The sequence below is a fragment of the Anoplophora glabripennis genome, unplaced genomic scaffold (genome assembly GCF_000390285.2).
Source record: "Anoplophora glabripennis isolate ALB-LARVAE unplaced genomic scaffold, Agla_2.0 scaffold401, whole genome shotgun sequence".
NCBI classification, from domain to species: Eukaryota; Metazoa; Arthropoda; class Insecta; order Coleoptera; family Cerambycidae; genus Anoplophora; species Anoplophora glabripennis.
In genome coordinates this window covers 460,807-477,936 of record NW_019416542.1, presented here as the reverse complement: position 1 = coordinate 477,936, position 17,130 = coordinate 460,807, and the positions used below count along the sequence as shown (strand labels likewise).

Sequence of the window (17,130 nt, the reverse complement as noted above, 5' to 3'; positions counted from 1 at the left end):
GTCTGAAATTAAATATTGGCCCATACTTACGAGGCATACAAACTAGATTTGGATCTCCTACGAAGAAGTCATTGCAGACACATTTGTTTGTGTTAACGTCACAGTGAGCACCAACTCCGCATATAATTCCTTCGCATCTTTGCTTACATCGTCCGGCGATACATACACTCGGTTCCTCGCATGGATTTACTTTTGAGCAAATGTCTACGGTACACTGTCCCCCTGGGAAAGGATTTCCAATAAAGCCTTCGAGGCATTTACAGGTGGGGCCATTGCTAGTTACGATGCATTGGGCTCCATTTGCGCAATCGGTATCCTTGCACACTAAAATAAATTTAGTTGTAACGGGTTAATTACGATTTATGTGCAGCAATATGTAACAAAAATGAACCAACAAACTTCGACAGTAGGTAACACTCACAAATTAAGGCGGAGACAGATATATTTTTTCAAAAAACTTGAAATTTGTTATACTATTTATTTTCCCATAATATATTTCTTTTTTGGGTTACCTTAACTGTGATTCACACAGAAAAATTTTAATTTAAAACTAGAAGAGGTGTTCAAAATGTCTGCATTAATCCACAGGTACATCAAACCAATGACTGACATCATTGAAAGGCTCCTAAATAAAATAAAATTTCACTTGACCTAACCCACTAACAATATTAGTATAGTAGCAGATCGGGTAACTTTTGAGGACACACTTGTGGGGGTGTTAGGGACAACATATAAAAAGTTACCAACCGTAAAGTGTACGCTTGATTATGTATTTAAAAAATTAGTTGCAAAATTCCATTGTTTATTGTATATTTTAACAAATTTAATTTTTTTAAAAAACTAATTGCGCCAATCGAAAGAACGGGAAATTTTACATAAAAAATGTATATAAAGTTATTTTCTAAAATGAAAACTGTAGGTTGTAGAATTTTTTTAAATCGTACGAAAATGTAAAGCGTTGGCACTTGCACGCAGGACTCGATCCACTAAATTTGTTATAACTTTTGATCTATTTGATCAAATTAAGTCCACAAAAATTTAAATGAAAGAGGAATCTTGTAGCTAACAAATTATCATGATTTTAAAATGGAAAAAAAAAATATTCGCAGGAATAGTGTGTAAATAAAGTCACGTAACGGTAGAATTTTCTACAAAATTAATTAAAGATCTGCCATTTTTTTAATTTTTAAGATAAAAATCTAAAACTTTCAGAGATTACTCTTGAAATAGCATTTAAAATAGTGAGTGAAATAAAAAAAATCTTAAAATTTTAATTCGAAAAATACAACGCTCGAAATATTCAATAATTTTAAAGAAAGGCAAAGATTTTTTAGGTCACGTTTCAAAGTTCGATAACTAGTTCAAAATATGATATTGCAACTTTACAAAAGCATTTTTTGAAGCTTGAAAACTGTACTTTAAGATTGTCTATTTTGTTTGATTTAAAACGTTGAATTTATAATAAAATTTAAAGAAAAACAAAAAAAAATTTTGTTCTAAAATGAGATTTGTAATAAACTTTAATAACGTAAAAAAAAATTTTTTGCTAGTTTAACCAATTTTCAAACTATGATCTTAAAAAAAGTATAATTAACGAAAAAAAAATTGTTACTATAATAAAATACGAAAAAATGCGGTTTTTCAACAAATTGTCGCGAGATTCAGTTTTACCTATATTTTTTCATAATGAAATTATGTAGTAGAAGTTTATCTGGTAATGTAATTCATTCTCCTGATTTGAATTACGAGAATTATATTTTTGAATATTAGATAGAGATAGAGAGAACATCTGCTCGGTGAATGGAGCTCAGCTGGCGCATGCTACATGTCTTACATATAAAAATGTAATTTTTAAATAAATTGTTTAAAAAAGTCGGCCATATTGGATCAGCCTTATTGAATTTTCATTTTCTGATATAATATTCTTTTTCAGAGACCTCAAAAACCCCTATAATGTCAGTTTAACTAAATTTACTTTGAAATTTGTAATTCTTAAATAAATTTTTTAAAATAGTCGACCATATTGGGTCAGCCACTTTGAATTTTTACTTTCTGATATAATATTCTTGTTCAGCGACTTCGAAAACCCTTATAATATCAATTTGATTAAAATTGCTTTGAAAATTGTAATTTTTTTATAAATTGTATAAAAAAAGTCGGCCATATTGAATCAGCCATTTTGAATTTTTATTTTTTAACATTACATTCTTATTCAGTGACCTTGAAAACCTCTATTGTACCAATCTGATTAAAATTGGTTTGAAATTTTTCAATTTATTTAAAATAATCTTTGAAAAATCATTTTTTATTGTTTAAGCAATTAAATAATAATTAGCGTACAAATATAAGTTAATAAATTTTTTTCTATAAACCATTTCAAGGCGATTGCAAAAGGTTTTATGAAAATCCAAGGCTCTGCTAATTATTCTGAAATAATACATATTTTTAAGTTCCACTAAACGGAATTTTACAAAATAAACTTATGGCATGTTTCAAAAGGTCAAAGATACACTGTATACTGTCAAAGTTTGTTAGTTCATTTTTGTCACACCCTCTATTTACTTACATGATTCACACTGCCCCTCAGAATTTACAGTGTATCCCACGACACATTTGCATTCAGCTTCATGATTGTTCGGTTCACAAATAGAATGTGGTCCACACAAAACGGCACCGCAAGGACTTATGCAAGCACCATCTTGACATTTAAGATTACTTCCGCAGTCGTTGTTTGATTGGCATTCAAGTTTCGGAGCTCCGGGGGTTTCTAGAATGCAACCCCCTTTATAAGGATCTCCAGTGAAACCTTTCGGACATAGGCATTTGTATCCTCCGTTAGTGTTTGAGCAGATGGCGCCATAGGCACAAGGTAGTTCCGCGCACTCGTTTATATCCGCACAACCCAGGTAGGGGTCCCCTTGGAAGCCCGGTTCACACGTACACTTTGGAGGGTCACTGGCTTTGCATTTTGCGTTCAAACCGCATGGGAAACGTTCACAGGGGCTCTTACATTTGCTATCTTGGGGATCGATAAAGAATGGCGGAGGGCAAACACATTCACCAGGCTGCACGCATCGTTCATTCGAGGAACATTCTTTGTCACTGATGCACTTTTTCTGAGCCGGGGAGCAGAGTCCGTTGTAAGGATCACCGCTGTATCCAAGAGGGCAGCTGCATTTATACGACCCTGGTAAATTCGTACATTCCGCTCCAAAACCGCAGATTTGCTGTTGTTCCATGCATTCATTGATGTCCACGCAGGAACCATCAGGAAGCGTTTTGAATCCTTTAGGGCAGGCGCAGTAGCTGACACCGCCTGTTATGGTAATACATTCCGCCCCGCTGGGGCACGTACCGTCAGGTCCACAGCTAGCAAGGACACAGTTACCGTCACTGAATTTGTAGGGAGGTTGGCAGCGACAGTCGGGGCTGTTGCATTCAAGACATTCCAAGAAAGGATTGCCGTTGAATCCTGGTGGACATTGGCAGTCGTAGCTGCCAGGTAAATTTTTACAAATAGCATTAATTCCGCAAGCCGGTTTATCTCTAAGTTCCGTGCATTCGTCACTGTCTCTGCACTTGCCCGTCTTGTGATCTCTAACGTAGCCTTGGACGCAGATACATACACTTTCTTCTAGATATTCATCTAAGATGCACTGTTCCCCAGCAGGGCAGGGATTTGCGTCTGAACAACCCGAAGGAATGTCAGTTTTACTACAGCCGGATCTGTAGGGGTCTCCAGTCGTGCCTCCTGGACACTCGCAGGAGAATGTACCAGGTTCATTCTTACAGATGGCTCCAGATGGGCAAGGGTTTCCCAAGCATTCGTCTATATCTACACAACCACTATTTGAACCGGTGTAACCTGTGGTGCATATGCACTTAGCCTCTTGGTTGATAAGCATGCATTCTTCGTTTGGTCCACATATAGTGGTTTCGCACGGATCTGAAATGGCATCATTTAATTAAAAATTCTTACGGTTACTCAAATATAAACACTTACGCCTGCAATCGTTGCCAATGTTAGGTTCTGGGCACAGACATCTTTTCTTATAGTCGCAGACAGAATTGCCGGGACAGTCAGAGTCACTGCTGCATGTAACGATTTCATTACATTTTAATTTTGGATCGGGATCTGGGACAGTGCCTTCAGGACATTCGCATTGATAAGAGCCTGGAGTGTTTTGACAAATAGCACCAAGTCCGCAAGGATTGCTTTTACATTCGTCTATATCAATACATTTTGAGTTCGGATTTCCCGAAAAGCCAGGTTGACATTGACAGGCGAAAGTACCGGGTAAATTGGTACAGATTGCATTTTCGGCACATCGTCCACTTGGGCCATTCACTTTATCGCACTCGTCGATATCTAAAATAAAAAAAATCTTCTGTTAAATATGAGACCTAGAAAAATAATATTATGACTTACCAATGCAACCTGCTGATATATCGCTAGGATTAAAAGTCCACCCATCTTCACAGATGCAGTAAGCTTCCTGGCCGTCAGGTTTACAGTAAGCGTGATGTCCGCAATTGACATCCGCGCAAGGCGCTTTACACTGGACCATTGGAGGAGTGCCAATGTAACCGTTTTCACATTCACAGTTGAAGCTACCGGGTGAGTTGGTGCAGACTGAAAATGGCCCGCAAGGTTGTTCCTTACACTCGTCTACGTCAATACAGACTGCACCTTTGGGTGTGAAACCTTTTTGGCAGAAGCACTGGTTTTCTATACACTCGGCATTATTTGTGCAGTCGAAATTCGATTTGCAAAGGATGTTAACATCAACCTAAACAAATAATAATTTAAAATGGTTGAAGTAGAAGTAGGAATTTTTTTCATATTACTTGTTCGCAGGCAACTTGTGGGGTAGGGCTGGCTCTGTAGCCTTGGGGGCAAATGCAGTTGTATCCAGGCACAGCGTTTTCGCAAATAGCGTGTGTACCGCACGGTTTCTCCAGAGCAGTACATTCATTAATGTCTACGCATTCTTTGAAAGGATCTCCCGTGTAATCTTCTTTGCATAAGCACGTATAGCTGCCTACCGTGTCTTTGCAAACAGAGTTTTCTCCGCATGGATTTGTTTCGCATTCGTTTATATCTGAGGAAATTTTACAAAAACATTTCGAAAAATTCAAACAAAATAACTAAGTGGTAACCTACAGAAGGATAGACTGAAAGAAACAGAACAGGTAAAGACGAGACATATACATAACATACGAAGGGCTGAAAGTGAAACTAGGATTAATGACAATCTGCAAGGCAAATAGAATTAAAATAAAAACAAGTTTGTACAAAAATGTATACAGTACAGTTAGGCATTCTAGAATAGTCATACAAATATCAACGAACTAAAAGGAAAATACGAGGAGTAGGTAAATACAGTACTAGTTGATAAGTGGAAACGACACTACGCTAAAAAATAAGGGAAATTAGTGGATTGCAAGGCTAAGTTACATAGATACCCGGAAAATTTGTACTTTTCTTACTGCTCGCCGAACCAACATCTTAACGTCGATACTCTCACTTGGCCTTCCCGTTACCAGAAAAGTTACAACCGAGTAAAAGGGCACCAACGACAGCATATCTCGACTCGGTGATCAGTAAGTCAAATATCTGAATTCGTGTTACAAAGAGGAGAAGAGTATATATTGTTATTTCACTAACTTTCGCAGTAAGTGTGTCCCTGTCCCGTAAACCCTTGGGGACATATGCATTTGAAGGAGCCAGGTACGTTAATGCATTTCGCGTTTATTCCACAAGCTCCTGACCTCCCACATTCATTGATATCAACACAGTCTTCATTAGCCGATCCTGTGTATCCTTCGGGACACAAGCAGGAATAACTTCCGTTAGTGTTGACGCAGGTAGCGGTTGCAGCACAGGGGTTCGATTGGCATTCGTTAATGTCTGGTGAGTTTATAGCATTAGCATCATTATTAAGTTTTATTACTGTTGATTAGATTATGGAGATGTGATTTTCTTAGTTTTTTCGAGTTAGTCAAATTTTGTATTAATATATAGTGTGATTAGTTGTTGGACTTTTACGGCATTAATAAAGTGCGTCCAGTTTTGAGGCATTTGCAGCAATTTAGAAGCCAATTTTATGTGGTTTGAGGAGTCAGTAACGTAAAACATGAAACGCACACATGTTTCAGAAACTCATCAGTAAACTGAACGGTCTTGGTCACAGTGCCGCATATTTAGTGTTAATATTTTTAAAATTCACATACATATGTACAGTGTAAATATTATTATTATTCAGTAAATGTAAAACTGATTTTCCTATATCTTTGCCGCAATTACCTTATTTTTATTAGTACACAGTTTGCTACAATATTAGAGCGCAAACTGAGTTAATACACATAGTTGTTCTCTACAAGTTATTCCAATCCATCTACAATGACATGATTAAGTAAAAGTCCTTGGTTAAACTAAAATTTTTGTACAAGAAAATCAGTCTCCACGTGTTTGTTTCTGTGAATAATTATTATTTATTTACATATATGTGTGTAAACGTACATACGTTTTTAATGTATTATTAAAGCAAGTACCTGTGCATTCGATCATGGGGTCTCCAATGAACCCTGGAGGGCAAGCGCACTTAAAGCTGCCCTCCAAATTGGTGCACTGAGCATCTCTACCGCAAGGGTTTCTTCTTGAGCATTCATCCATGTCTCCACATCCTGTGGTGTACGGATCCCCTTCATAACCAGGTGGACAGAAGCACTCCCGTCCTCCAATAACATTTCTGCAGATGGCGCCAGGTCCACAAACATTTTGATTCTCGCATTCGTTAATATCCACGCAACCATTGAAGGGATTTCCGAAGAAACCTTCTGGGCATGCACAGGTGTAATTTCCAGGAGTATTCTGACATAAGGCATTCTGTCCACATGCATTTGGATTCGCACATTCGTCAATGTCTGGAGCAATTCAAGTGTATAATTATGTATTATTATAATCCATATTTAAAATATTAACATATAAATATAAAATTGGATTTGTGTTGACATTGGACAGAGAAGAGAGTCTTACCAAGACATTGCTTTTCTCCATCTCCTTGGAAGCCGGGATTACATTTGCAAAGAAAATGTGCCGGTAAGTTGCAGCATTCTGCATTTTCCACGCATCTGGCAGCTATCGTAGGATCTTCGCACTCGTTTATGTCTGTAAATATCATACAAAACTATTAATTTTTTAATCTTCGATCTTCTGTACTTATTTTTTTAAATGCAATAACGCCTGTAATTCTTACATGCTGCTTGAAGATATTAATCTTAATATTTACTGTTACACATTAGATGAACTAAACCTACCATTAAATTTAACTTTTATACTTTAATATATTTAAATAACCTCAACGTTTAATACGCAAAATCTAATAGTGGTGGCAATTTGCTTTTTGTTTATTGGTTACCTTCAATGAAATGCAATTGGTTTAGAAATGATTTCAAGGTTTATGTGTGAAGGTAGATTTAATTTTAAGTATAATACTAAATTTTAAACATTTTATGTTCATTTTTAAATATTTCTGCGTGATTAAGATAACGTAAATATTTTTTTTTTATCAAATCATTAAGACTTAAATATATCATATCTACTTTAAATCGCGACCTTGCACCATTCTTATCAAATACCTCGTCAATTCATCGCATGTGCTTTATTGCGCAAAATAACGTCAACTTAACGTCCGAGGAGATGGTTCATTGATCTTGTGAGGCCGTTGATCTTCTGCAGAGGCACTATGAGTCTTCCGATGTGCCGGCCTAGCCATCTAGCCGGACTAGAGCGTCTCTTTATTGTCCTCGAGAGGCAACTGTGTCGTTTTGTTAGAATGCACTTTTGCTTTTCATACACGAAGTGATTTTACCACAAATTGTGACAACCGATTGTCAGTTAACACACATTTTTGTTACAATAATGTGATTGGAAAATGATTTGATAAATAAAATGCCGTCAATATTTATGTTACTGAACGCGAAATTACGTTGACGAAATAAAAATCACATGTATTAAATGTCTTACATATAATAGTTATTTAATAAAATAATGTTCTGAGGCCTCGGCTAATGTGCTATTGTAATATATAAATGGTCGCTGACCCTTGCCAAAACACCAGTTGGAAGTGAACGGTTGCTGATTTAGTCAACCAAATTAATAAGGAAAAATTAACGGTACAACGCCACAGGTGGTGTTATTTATTAGCATGTGTGACTGAGACTGCGGTTTACGAATCTCATTTCTTAATTAAGCTTAATTATTTTCATATCAAAGCAATTTAAAGATAAATTAAGTATCATACAAAAAATATCTGACAAAATATGTATACAATAATCATTAATTTATTAATTACAATTTTTCAAATGAAATCAAACGTGAATCTTGATTATTAGCATCACATTCTGAGCATATTAACTTTCTTAATTAGAATTTACTTTGCAATTAACTTGAAAATTATTAGGTTGTTATAATTAAATACGACACAGTTGTCAACAACTATAAGGTAAGTCTATAATTTGTAAATTTGTAATACATATACGTTGTTTCCATTGTTCACAATACATGACCGAACCTTTTCTTTTTAAACCTTAACGTTTCGTTATTCCACCTTACCGCTGGGTGTCAACTATGTATTATTGAAGTTCCGTGGTTGTTGTTTCCATTCAAACATATTCACAACTTTAATATTTTAATCGACGATTTTCAAATTTCCACCATCAAATAAAATACTTATATCTATATTCTTTATATGGCAAATGCTAACAAAAGCTGCTGCCAAGGTGAGAAAGGTTTGTGATTATAAATCTAAAAAGACGAGTTCTATGTTGCACATCGAAACCTAGGTAATACCACAGTTTAGTATAAAGTAATAATTGTAAAGTGAAAATATTTCATTGCCTACTTTTTCTACAATGGTAAAATTTGAATTTGGCATTTTATAATAAAGAAACTATGTATAATTAAAAATGTTGAATGTTGAAATTGATATTTTGAATTATACATTATACTATAGGTATTAGTTTATCTTGATTACTGTAAGTATTCTTGCTATAATTAGTTATAGATAGAATAGATAGGTACAAAATGTCAATTATTTTGACAAATCGTTATTTAGAAACGTCAAAATTCAGTTGTTTCCACAGCTGGCTATCATTTTTCAGACAGAATAAAGTTAATGATATTCATATTTTTCCTGTTTTTCTAGCAATATTTAGACGGAAACTATAGACTTCCTTATATAGCTGAACGCAGAAAAAAAATATCTTCCAGAATTGATAAAAAAATATATAATGTGCCATTTGAACAAAAACAGTTGACTAGGTATAGCAATTTTGACATATGTTACCATGGAGACGATCTAATAATGTCATTTGATTGAGTTTGAGCAGAGATTTTAAAATATACCTATAGGCTTTAGTTTATAATATTTAGTTACTATATTATTATAAGAGATACGGGGCCGTGAATACTAAACTAAATCACCCGGTATAATTATATTGTAAATGTTAGGCGTGGCTTACCTTCGCAATGAAAACCATCTCCCTGATATCCTGGGAAACACGTACAGGAGAAACTGCCCAGAGTATTTGTACAGTGCGCGAATACATCGCACGGCCTATATTTACATTCGTTTTCATCTGAAAAGTAAATTTGCAATTAAATGTATGGGATCCAATAATTTAACTAAACATAAATTTTAAACGCAGGCTCCGTGTAAATTTTTTTTAAGTGTTCGGATACCCAATTAAATAACCCGGTAAATTAACAACATTCTGCTGCGTTTGGAGCCCAGTTATCAATATCATCCTAATTTATCTGATCGGCACAGCCTTTCCAGTTCAGCAAAGCAAACAATCAGCACGTATCAAGTTTTTTTTTCAAGGTTCCTCAATGGTCGACCGTTAAAATAATTTGCGGAGTTAATTAAAGAATTCACATACGGAGCCCGTCATTATTAAAATAGAGATAACCATCTCCATTTCTACTACAATGGGCGGTCATTAAAATAAACAGTAACGTTACAATCAGCGTATGTGTCATTTACTGTAGGCAGATAAAAAAATTATAATAGGCGATCGTTCCACCGTTATGTGCCACCTAATTGACTGGTAGTTGTCTGTTTAATTTTGAGCTCATTTTAAAGCGGTTGTAATGACATGTCACAAAATAGCACAATCATTTGGTATGTTATTCTCTTGAAATGCTTTGACGTCTTGGATTTTTTGCTTAGCTTTCGTAGACATGCAATACAAAGATAATTCAGAAAAAAACGGATTATACTCTTCTGAAACAGAATGGTACTTTCGTTGGATATAATGAAATAATTACGAATTAATTTGATTCTTCTGTGTTCTTTTTTTACCTGGAACTTCGCAACTGCAGCCACCATATCCATCGTTGCAATGGCAAAGGCCATCTAGACAGGCTCCGTTCTGACACTCAGTTCCGTCTTCTTTTCGGCAAGTATCTGGAAAAAATAAACGGGAGAATTAGTTTCTATCGACCTATCCAAAGATAAATGAAATATGATAACGTTTATGGTTTAAATTCTTTGAACATTCAGGGCTTTCAGTCAGAGGGGTACATTTTGAAAAAATTATGGACAAGCAAGGCATACGCATCGAGTTGTAGGTACCGGCAGATTTTGGACAATCACGTTTAAAAATTGTGGAACAAATTTATTATTAAAGAACATTCTGCGCCAGTCTAAAATACAGATGCATAAAAATATTTTAAAGAAAATTTAAGACCATTGTAAACGTTCAATAGTATATTATTCAACGAGCGTATAATGATGGGTATTATTCACGAGGTGAAGTTTACGGCCACGAGCCGCAGGCGAGTGGCCTAAATCACCGAGTGGATAATAGCCATTATACGGGAGTANATGGACAAGCAAGGCATACGCATCGAGTCGTAGGTACCGGCAGATTTTGGACAATCACGTTTAAAAATTGTGGAATAAATTTATTATTAAAGAACATTCTGCGCCAGTCTAAACTACAGATGCGGGAATCTAACAACAAATCGATTTTGTCGGTGGATTTCTAAGGCCCGATTTCATAAAAAATTTCTAAAGAAAATTTAAGACCATCGTAAACGTTTAAACATTTTAAATTTTAGTGGTATTTAATTTTATAATATTGACTATAAATCCGGGACATGCACTATTTTTTTAGTGTGTAGTTTTTTGATTACTTCTTGGAATCGACTTTGCAACTAATAATATTGTAGGAGGTTCTAGCGGTTTTGATAGCGGGTCTGTCTCCACAAAGCCTAGTCCGAGAACAACAAGGGCAGGTCAGCTTAGCTAAGGCTAAGGAAACACGATGTAAGTCTGTAATTGACGGTGACAAGGTACATAGGCCATGGACAACAACCCCAAAAACCATCATAGTTCAAATGTTGTACAAAACAATTACTTTGCTGAGCTGCCCAGCATTGAACTACACCAGCAATATCTAGTAAACATGTTATATCTTACCCATATTAACTACAGATAAAATACAAGACGAAACAAGTCTATATCAAATATTAGATATCAATGAAAAAAAACTGCCATTCAAATAATTAAAAAATATACATTTTCTTTCCCTGTTTCTAACATCTTTTCTTTGACAAAGATGAACTTTAATTTATAGACTTGATTTGAATTAGCTTAACATCTTTTGAAGCAAAGTGAATGTACAAAAATTTAATTAAAAAAAAAAGATGGTTATTGTTGTAACAAATGCATGCCCATGTTTCGAATCTAACACCAGATTGCCTTAAACAGCTCCACAACCGCTCAAACAGTGCGAAGAATGTTCGAGAACATAGAATCTGAGCATAAGTACACAGACAACTTCGATTGGAGACAGAAATTTTCACCTATGTTTCGAATCCAACTGCCCTTAACTCTTCACAGCGCCGCAAACTGCTCTAATTACACCCAGCAGAGAGCCCGATGGTGTTGGTTGAATGTCGCCTAAAAAAAGCGACTCAGTTCCGAATTTTTCGAACTGAGATAGGACCAAGCTCCCTTACACAAATCTAAGATCCCATGACAGATCGAGACGTTCCCAAAGATCACCTAAATCCAAAGAGGCTAGATATTAAAAAACGTACCGAAGATCCACTTCAGCATTTGGCAGAGCCCTTCCAAAGTGGGTTCACAAGTGGGATAAACTGTGTCAGATGAAAGCGTCAGTGCAAAGTGCCAATAACAAGTTACAGACAACAACAAAAAAACGTATGCCACTCGTTAGAACATCAACTCTGAGACTGAGCTAGATGGAGCCGCAGTGGAAAGGGGTCGATCAGCGAGATGCTCCAATCGTTGGAGGATTGCGTAGTAAACCAATTCCTCGAGATCAAGACTACATTAACGAGAGTTACTGAGAAAAAGGACCAATAGAGAGGATGGTATACGACACTATCAGAAACTTTTGTTCGAGACTATACAGGGTAGTTCTGAAAAAAGTGCGTTCCTTGAAAAGGGCACGAAAATGAGCAACTTTTATTAAGCAACTGATGGTCTAAATGCTGTTTTCGAGAAAATTATTTAAGAAAATTAACCATAAATGTAAGCCGACCCTGTGCATCTTGTGCACGTGCGTCGCATATTGTAGTATTACTTAGCCGGCGTTTATTGGTGTGATGCAAATCCTTATGTTGTACAGAGATCTCAGTTCCAGCAAAGGTTTTAAGTGAATGTATGGTGTTGTGTTTTTGGTGACAGAATTTTGACCGTCGTTTGGAAGCATGTTTATTAGCACATGGAAACAACTTGGAACAATTTTTGTAGAGCATATCGTCTATTGGTAGGTAATTCGTTTATTCGTTTAATTTTTGTGTTGCTTTTAAACCAGATTTGAATGAATTTCAGCATTTTCGAACACAAAAGTTAAACCGTCAAAACCGCCATCAGCGCTTTCGCACTGTTTTAGACCGTCAGTACTGTATATCACAATGTACATGCATTTATCTTTTTATCTTGGATCGTTTATAATAGACAAATAAGAATGTTTGAAGTGTGACCAGTATAAATTGGCTTAACCAGCAACTTTATCAACTGGAGCATGTACTGCCCAAAACTGAATCTCTCTTCCAAGACTAACGATTGTTAGTCTCGGTTTCAGAACTATTCCCGTGAAGATCGATTGTTTCGTTGAACGGTTGCGTTTCGCGAACTATCGCAAATATTTGCGAGTTCAGAGATATTTGCTTTAACAAGTTCCAATCTCGGCCAAATTAGAATTTACGACCTGTGGCGTAAGGCGCAGGGACGCTGAATCGTGGACTATTAAAAGCCGGTGAGTGGTTAGAGGTCAGATGTTGCCCCGCTGAAAAACTCCACGCAAAACAAAAGAATCCCTGCTTCGTCGTCGTCGGATCGCGAGATACATTAAATTAGAGGAAAGCAACGAGCACGGGGCGCACGACCTACGAACGTGCACGCTCTCCGGAGTCCTAGACCTTGCCTTGGCAATGTAAACGGAGGAGGCGAGACGCACAAGTGGCCTCTGCGGCGTTATTACAGAGATAATGCATGTCGATATTCGTGGCTTACAAGGTGTCGTATCTGACGTTAGGAAAATGTGGCGTAGACTATAACGATAGCGGTGAAAATGTTAATATACAAGGTGTCCCGATAATTTATGAAAGCTTTCTACAATTCAAAATAAGAGGAAAATTTAAACATGGAGAAATACGGCTGTAACTTCGTGAATAATGGTCATATCGAGAAAAAAAAAGCAGCATCTTGAAGCTTGAATATTCAAGTTTTGAAATCTTGAGATAAAAATTTTTTTTGAGCATAACTTCGGCGTAATCAAAAGAAATAATGCGAGGCAAACATTTTACATTTTTCTTTCTCAAAACTGTACTTAGGCAAAAAATTTTTTCTGGTTTAATCAATGCCAGGGCCATTTAATTTGATTCATCAGCTTCAATTTATTTATTTTTTATTTTTTGTACGATTATTTCTCATTGAGATATCGGCTATTGAGTGAAAAGTCACCATTTTTTATTGATCATCGATATCTCTTGAACTAATGATCGTACAGCGAACGGAATATGGGTTTTGGAAACTTGAATGAGTCCCTTTCAAAGGCCTTTTGGTATGTTTGGAGAAAAAAAAAATTATACTTAGTATTAATTTGTAAAACCGCAAAAAATGACTTTTTTGCTATTTTGGAGAATCAACGACTACTTTGCAAATATTGCGAAGTACCAATGTTTTTTTTAGCTCAGTACATGCCCATGATTCCTGTAAATGTTGAAATCGATCGGTCGAAACGTTTTCTTTTCCTGAATCGTCAAAGTTTTACCTATAAAAAGTTAGAGGAGTAGATTTGTTGTTCCTTAAACATTAATTAATGATTAAGATGAAACAATTTTTTTGCGATATTTTTCTCACAATATCGCGTTAAGTACTCATCAAAAATAATAAAAAATTTTGAAATTACAATATTTACCTTCTTTTCATACTTTTAATCTCAACCGAATAGATAAAAACAATTTAAAATAACTAAAGCTAATGACATTTCGATTCCCTCTCTGTCAATTCATTAGAAAAACCTTTTGGTTTTTGATAGTGAGGCACTTTGATAGATTGATATCTCACCAATAAATTCATCGGTTTTATTATAGTATATTAAAGTATAAGTGGATATTAAGGTCTTTAAAACACGCGCGAGTTTTCGAGCACGACAGCGCAGCCGGAGTGCTCGAAATAGAGCAAGTGTTTTAAAGACCAGTTATCCACGAATACTTTACGCTATTTTTTTTATTGGTACTTGTTGAAATCATAAATATTGTATTAATACTACAAAAAATGGAAATAAGAACTAATAATGTCAAATGGTTGAATTTGTGATGTTACATCAGTATACCTTTCGTTGTCATGAAAACGAGAAAACAATAGTACATTGTGTAACGAGTGGGGAAAAGTTGCCAATAGCGCCACGAGGACGCAGTTGACGCACGAGCGAAGCGAGTGCGGAAAGCGCCCTAGTGGCGCTATGGCAACTTTTCCGAAAGAGTTGCACATACTATTTTCTATCACAAGTGCGAGTCGTTATGGGACCTATAGTGTAGGGGGTTAGGTGCACTGGAAAGTGCTAGATAGTACAACAGCGTGATGTTATTTTCATAGCGCAACGCTGGAGCGTTGCGCTATGAAAATAACATCAGTGCACCTAACCCCCTACACTATAGGTCCCATAGCGAGCTCGCGTGATAGAAAAATTAATTTGTAACTATACTGTCACATAAGATTAATTGCTGTCACTACAGTTATTACTAGTTGTATATTGTTTAAAAATGATTTCTAACATTGATTACTTAAATAGTAAAGCAGAATCGCGATTAATACCGCAAAAATCGCTTATAGAATAGAATACGACAAGTTCATCATAGGATGGAAGAGCAAAAGGTAACAAATACAGATGAACGAGTTGTGCTTGCTTATCTTTAGAAAATGTCAAATGTATTAATATGAATTGAACAGCATTTCATCTGATTTAAAAAACCGAAGTATTAATATTTCAAACAAGACCAACTGCACATTTCACATTCATTTAAATAATTAAGATGTTAAATATTTGAATAAAGCATTTGAAACATTTGTTAGTAATATTTTATTTGACGTTACAAGGTACTTCTGTCAGATCAATAATTAAAAAGGTGACATTTAGACTTGACGTTTCTCGGGTTCTTGATATTACCATGGTAACTTTAAAACACGCGCGGTTTTAAAAGTTGGATTTAAACACTCTGGGGCGTGCTTTAAATAAGCAAAATAGGGTACCAATAAAAAAAAATTATTTGGGTTTGTCATTAGTTGCAGAAAGAAACGTTGTAAATGCCTCTTATGGTGTAATTAGAAACTTCCGGTTCATGTAGAATTGTCAAAACACTTCAATAAGTTATATCTAATGCTTTAGCAATAGTAGACATTTTCAAAAGGCAATTTACAAAAACAATTGTTACTATTTTCCTGCAAACATTTTGATTAGTTGAACCTGAAGCGCTTCCACTTCTTGGGTCACCTTTAATGGATTCACGATTCCACCAAAACTCTCTTGAGTAATATTTAACTTTAAAATATAGTAGAGCATTTACTCTTTACAGGGTGATTCAGGTTTAATCTGGATAATCGATAGAACAGGTTAAAGTAGGATTTTTCCCTTTTCTTAGTACTAAAAATACATTTGAAATAATACTCTTTTTTAACGATGATTTTCACAAACGTCAGTTTATACAAATCATTGTGAGTTTAGTTTTTCATGGATTGCTATAACGTTAAATGAAATTTACGCGGCTGGAACGCTACACTGTCATGGATATCATTGAATAGTTCAGAAACAAGGCCAAATATCGAAAAAAAAAAACAAGAGACGAAAAAGATTAAAAATTAATGAGACAAAAGTGGTGTGTAACTGTTTTATGGGAATTAATTAATTTTTTGAAGTTTTGAATTAATGTAGGAGGGGGTAGCACACAAAATACACTTCTAAGAAGGGGATAGGTGGTTCAAACTTAAGAAGCTAAGATAAGGAGTGTTTGTGTTCCGAATTTCACCTAAATTAGATGAATGGTTCAAAAGTTATGAGGAAAAAGCGGGAAGAAAAATCCTGTTTCAACGCCCTCTATCTCCGAAACGATGCGATTTAGGAAAAAAATTTATATCATGAATGAACATTCCTGAAGTTATCCAGATTAAACCTGAATCACCCTGTATATATATTGCAATCATTCGTTCCTACGTATTTTTAGGATTCTGTTTATTCGTTGAAAATTTGACGACGCTGTGACATTCCAGAGTCATAAAAATCACTTATTGTTGCAAACTATTTCACAAAACACAAAATTATGAACTAATCGCATTTGACGCACAAGAAGAAAAAGATAACTCAAGGTTTCTGTCATAGTTGAATTAAATTTTTTTTGTATTTACCAATAGGCGGAAGTCGACGTACCGTAATTGGCTCCTCCTCCCCGTTTTGCTTATTGCCTAGCCATCGTCCACGGGCTGAGACGCTGAAACGTTCCCATGGGGGCGCCGCCACCCATAGGGAGGCGTGGGAGCAAATCGCAATCGGATAAAATCTAATTTGCCTAGTCCCAACGTCGGTTCTAAC

The 17,130-nt window shown here is 35.6% G+C and overlaps 1 protein-coding gene across 1 annotated transcript in view; it reads right to left on the bottom strand.

Annotated features, from left to right (window-relative positions):
• The window catches only part of LOC108910890 (fibrillin-1), a gene marked incomplete at its 3' end in the record, with an annotated part of 175,136 nt that overhangs the window by 20,725 nt on the left and 137,281 nt on the right, over positions 1–17,130 (bottom strand). The window contains exons 4-13 of the mRNA XM_023454907.1: positions 10,368–10,472; positions 9,526–9,642; positions 7,040–7,171; positions 6,556–6,927; positions 5,669–5,911; positions 4,849–5,102; positions 4,430–4,790; positions 4,004–4,369; positions 2,567–3,946; positions 31–324 (exon numbers count right to left, since the gene is read on the bottom strand). Of these exons, the coding sequence (XP_023310675.1) occupies positions 31–324; positions 2,567–3,946; positions 4,004–4,369; positions 4,430–4,790; positions 4,849–5,102; positions 5,669–5,911; positions 6,556–6,927; positions 7,040–7,171; positions 9,526–9,642; positions 10,368–10,472 (3,624 nt within the window). The remainder of the gene's footprint in view (positions 1–30; positions 325–2,566; positions 3,947–4,003; positions 4,370–4,429; positions 4,791–4,848; positions 5,103–5,668; positions 5,912–6,555; positions 6,928–7,039; positions 7,172–9,525; positions 9,643–10,367; positions 10,473–17,130) is intronic.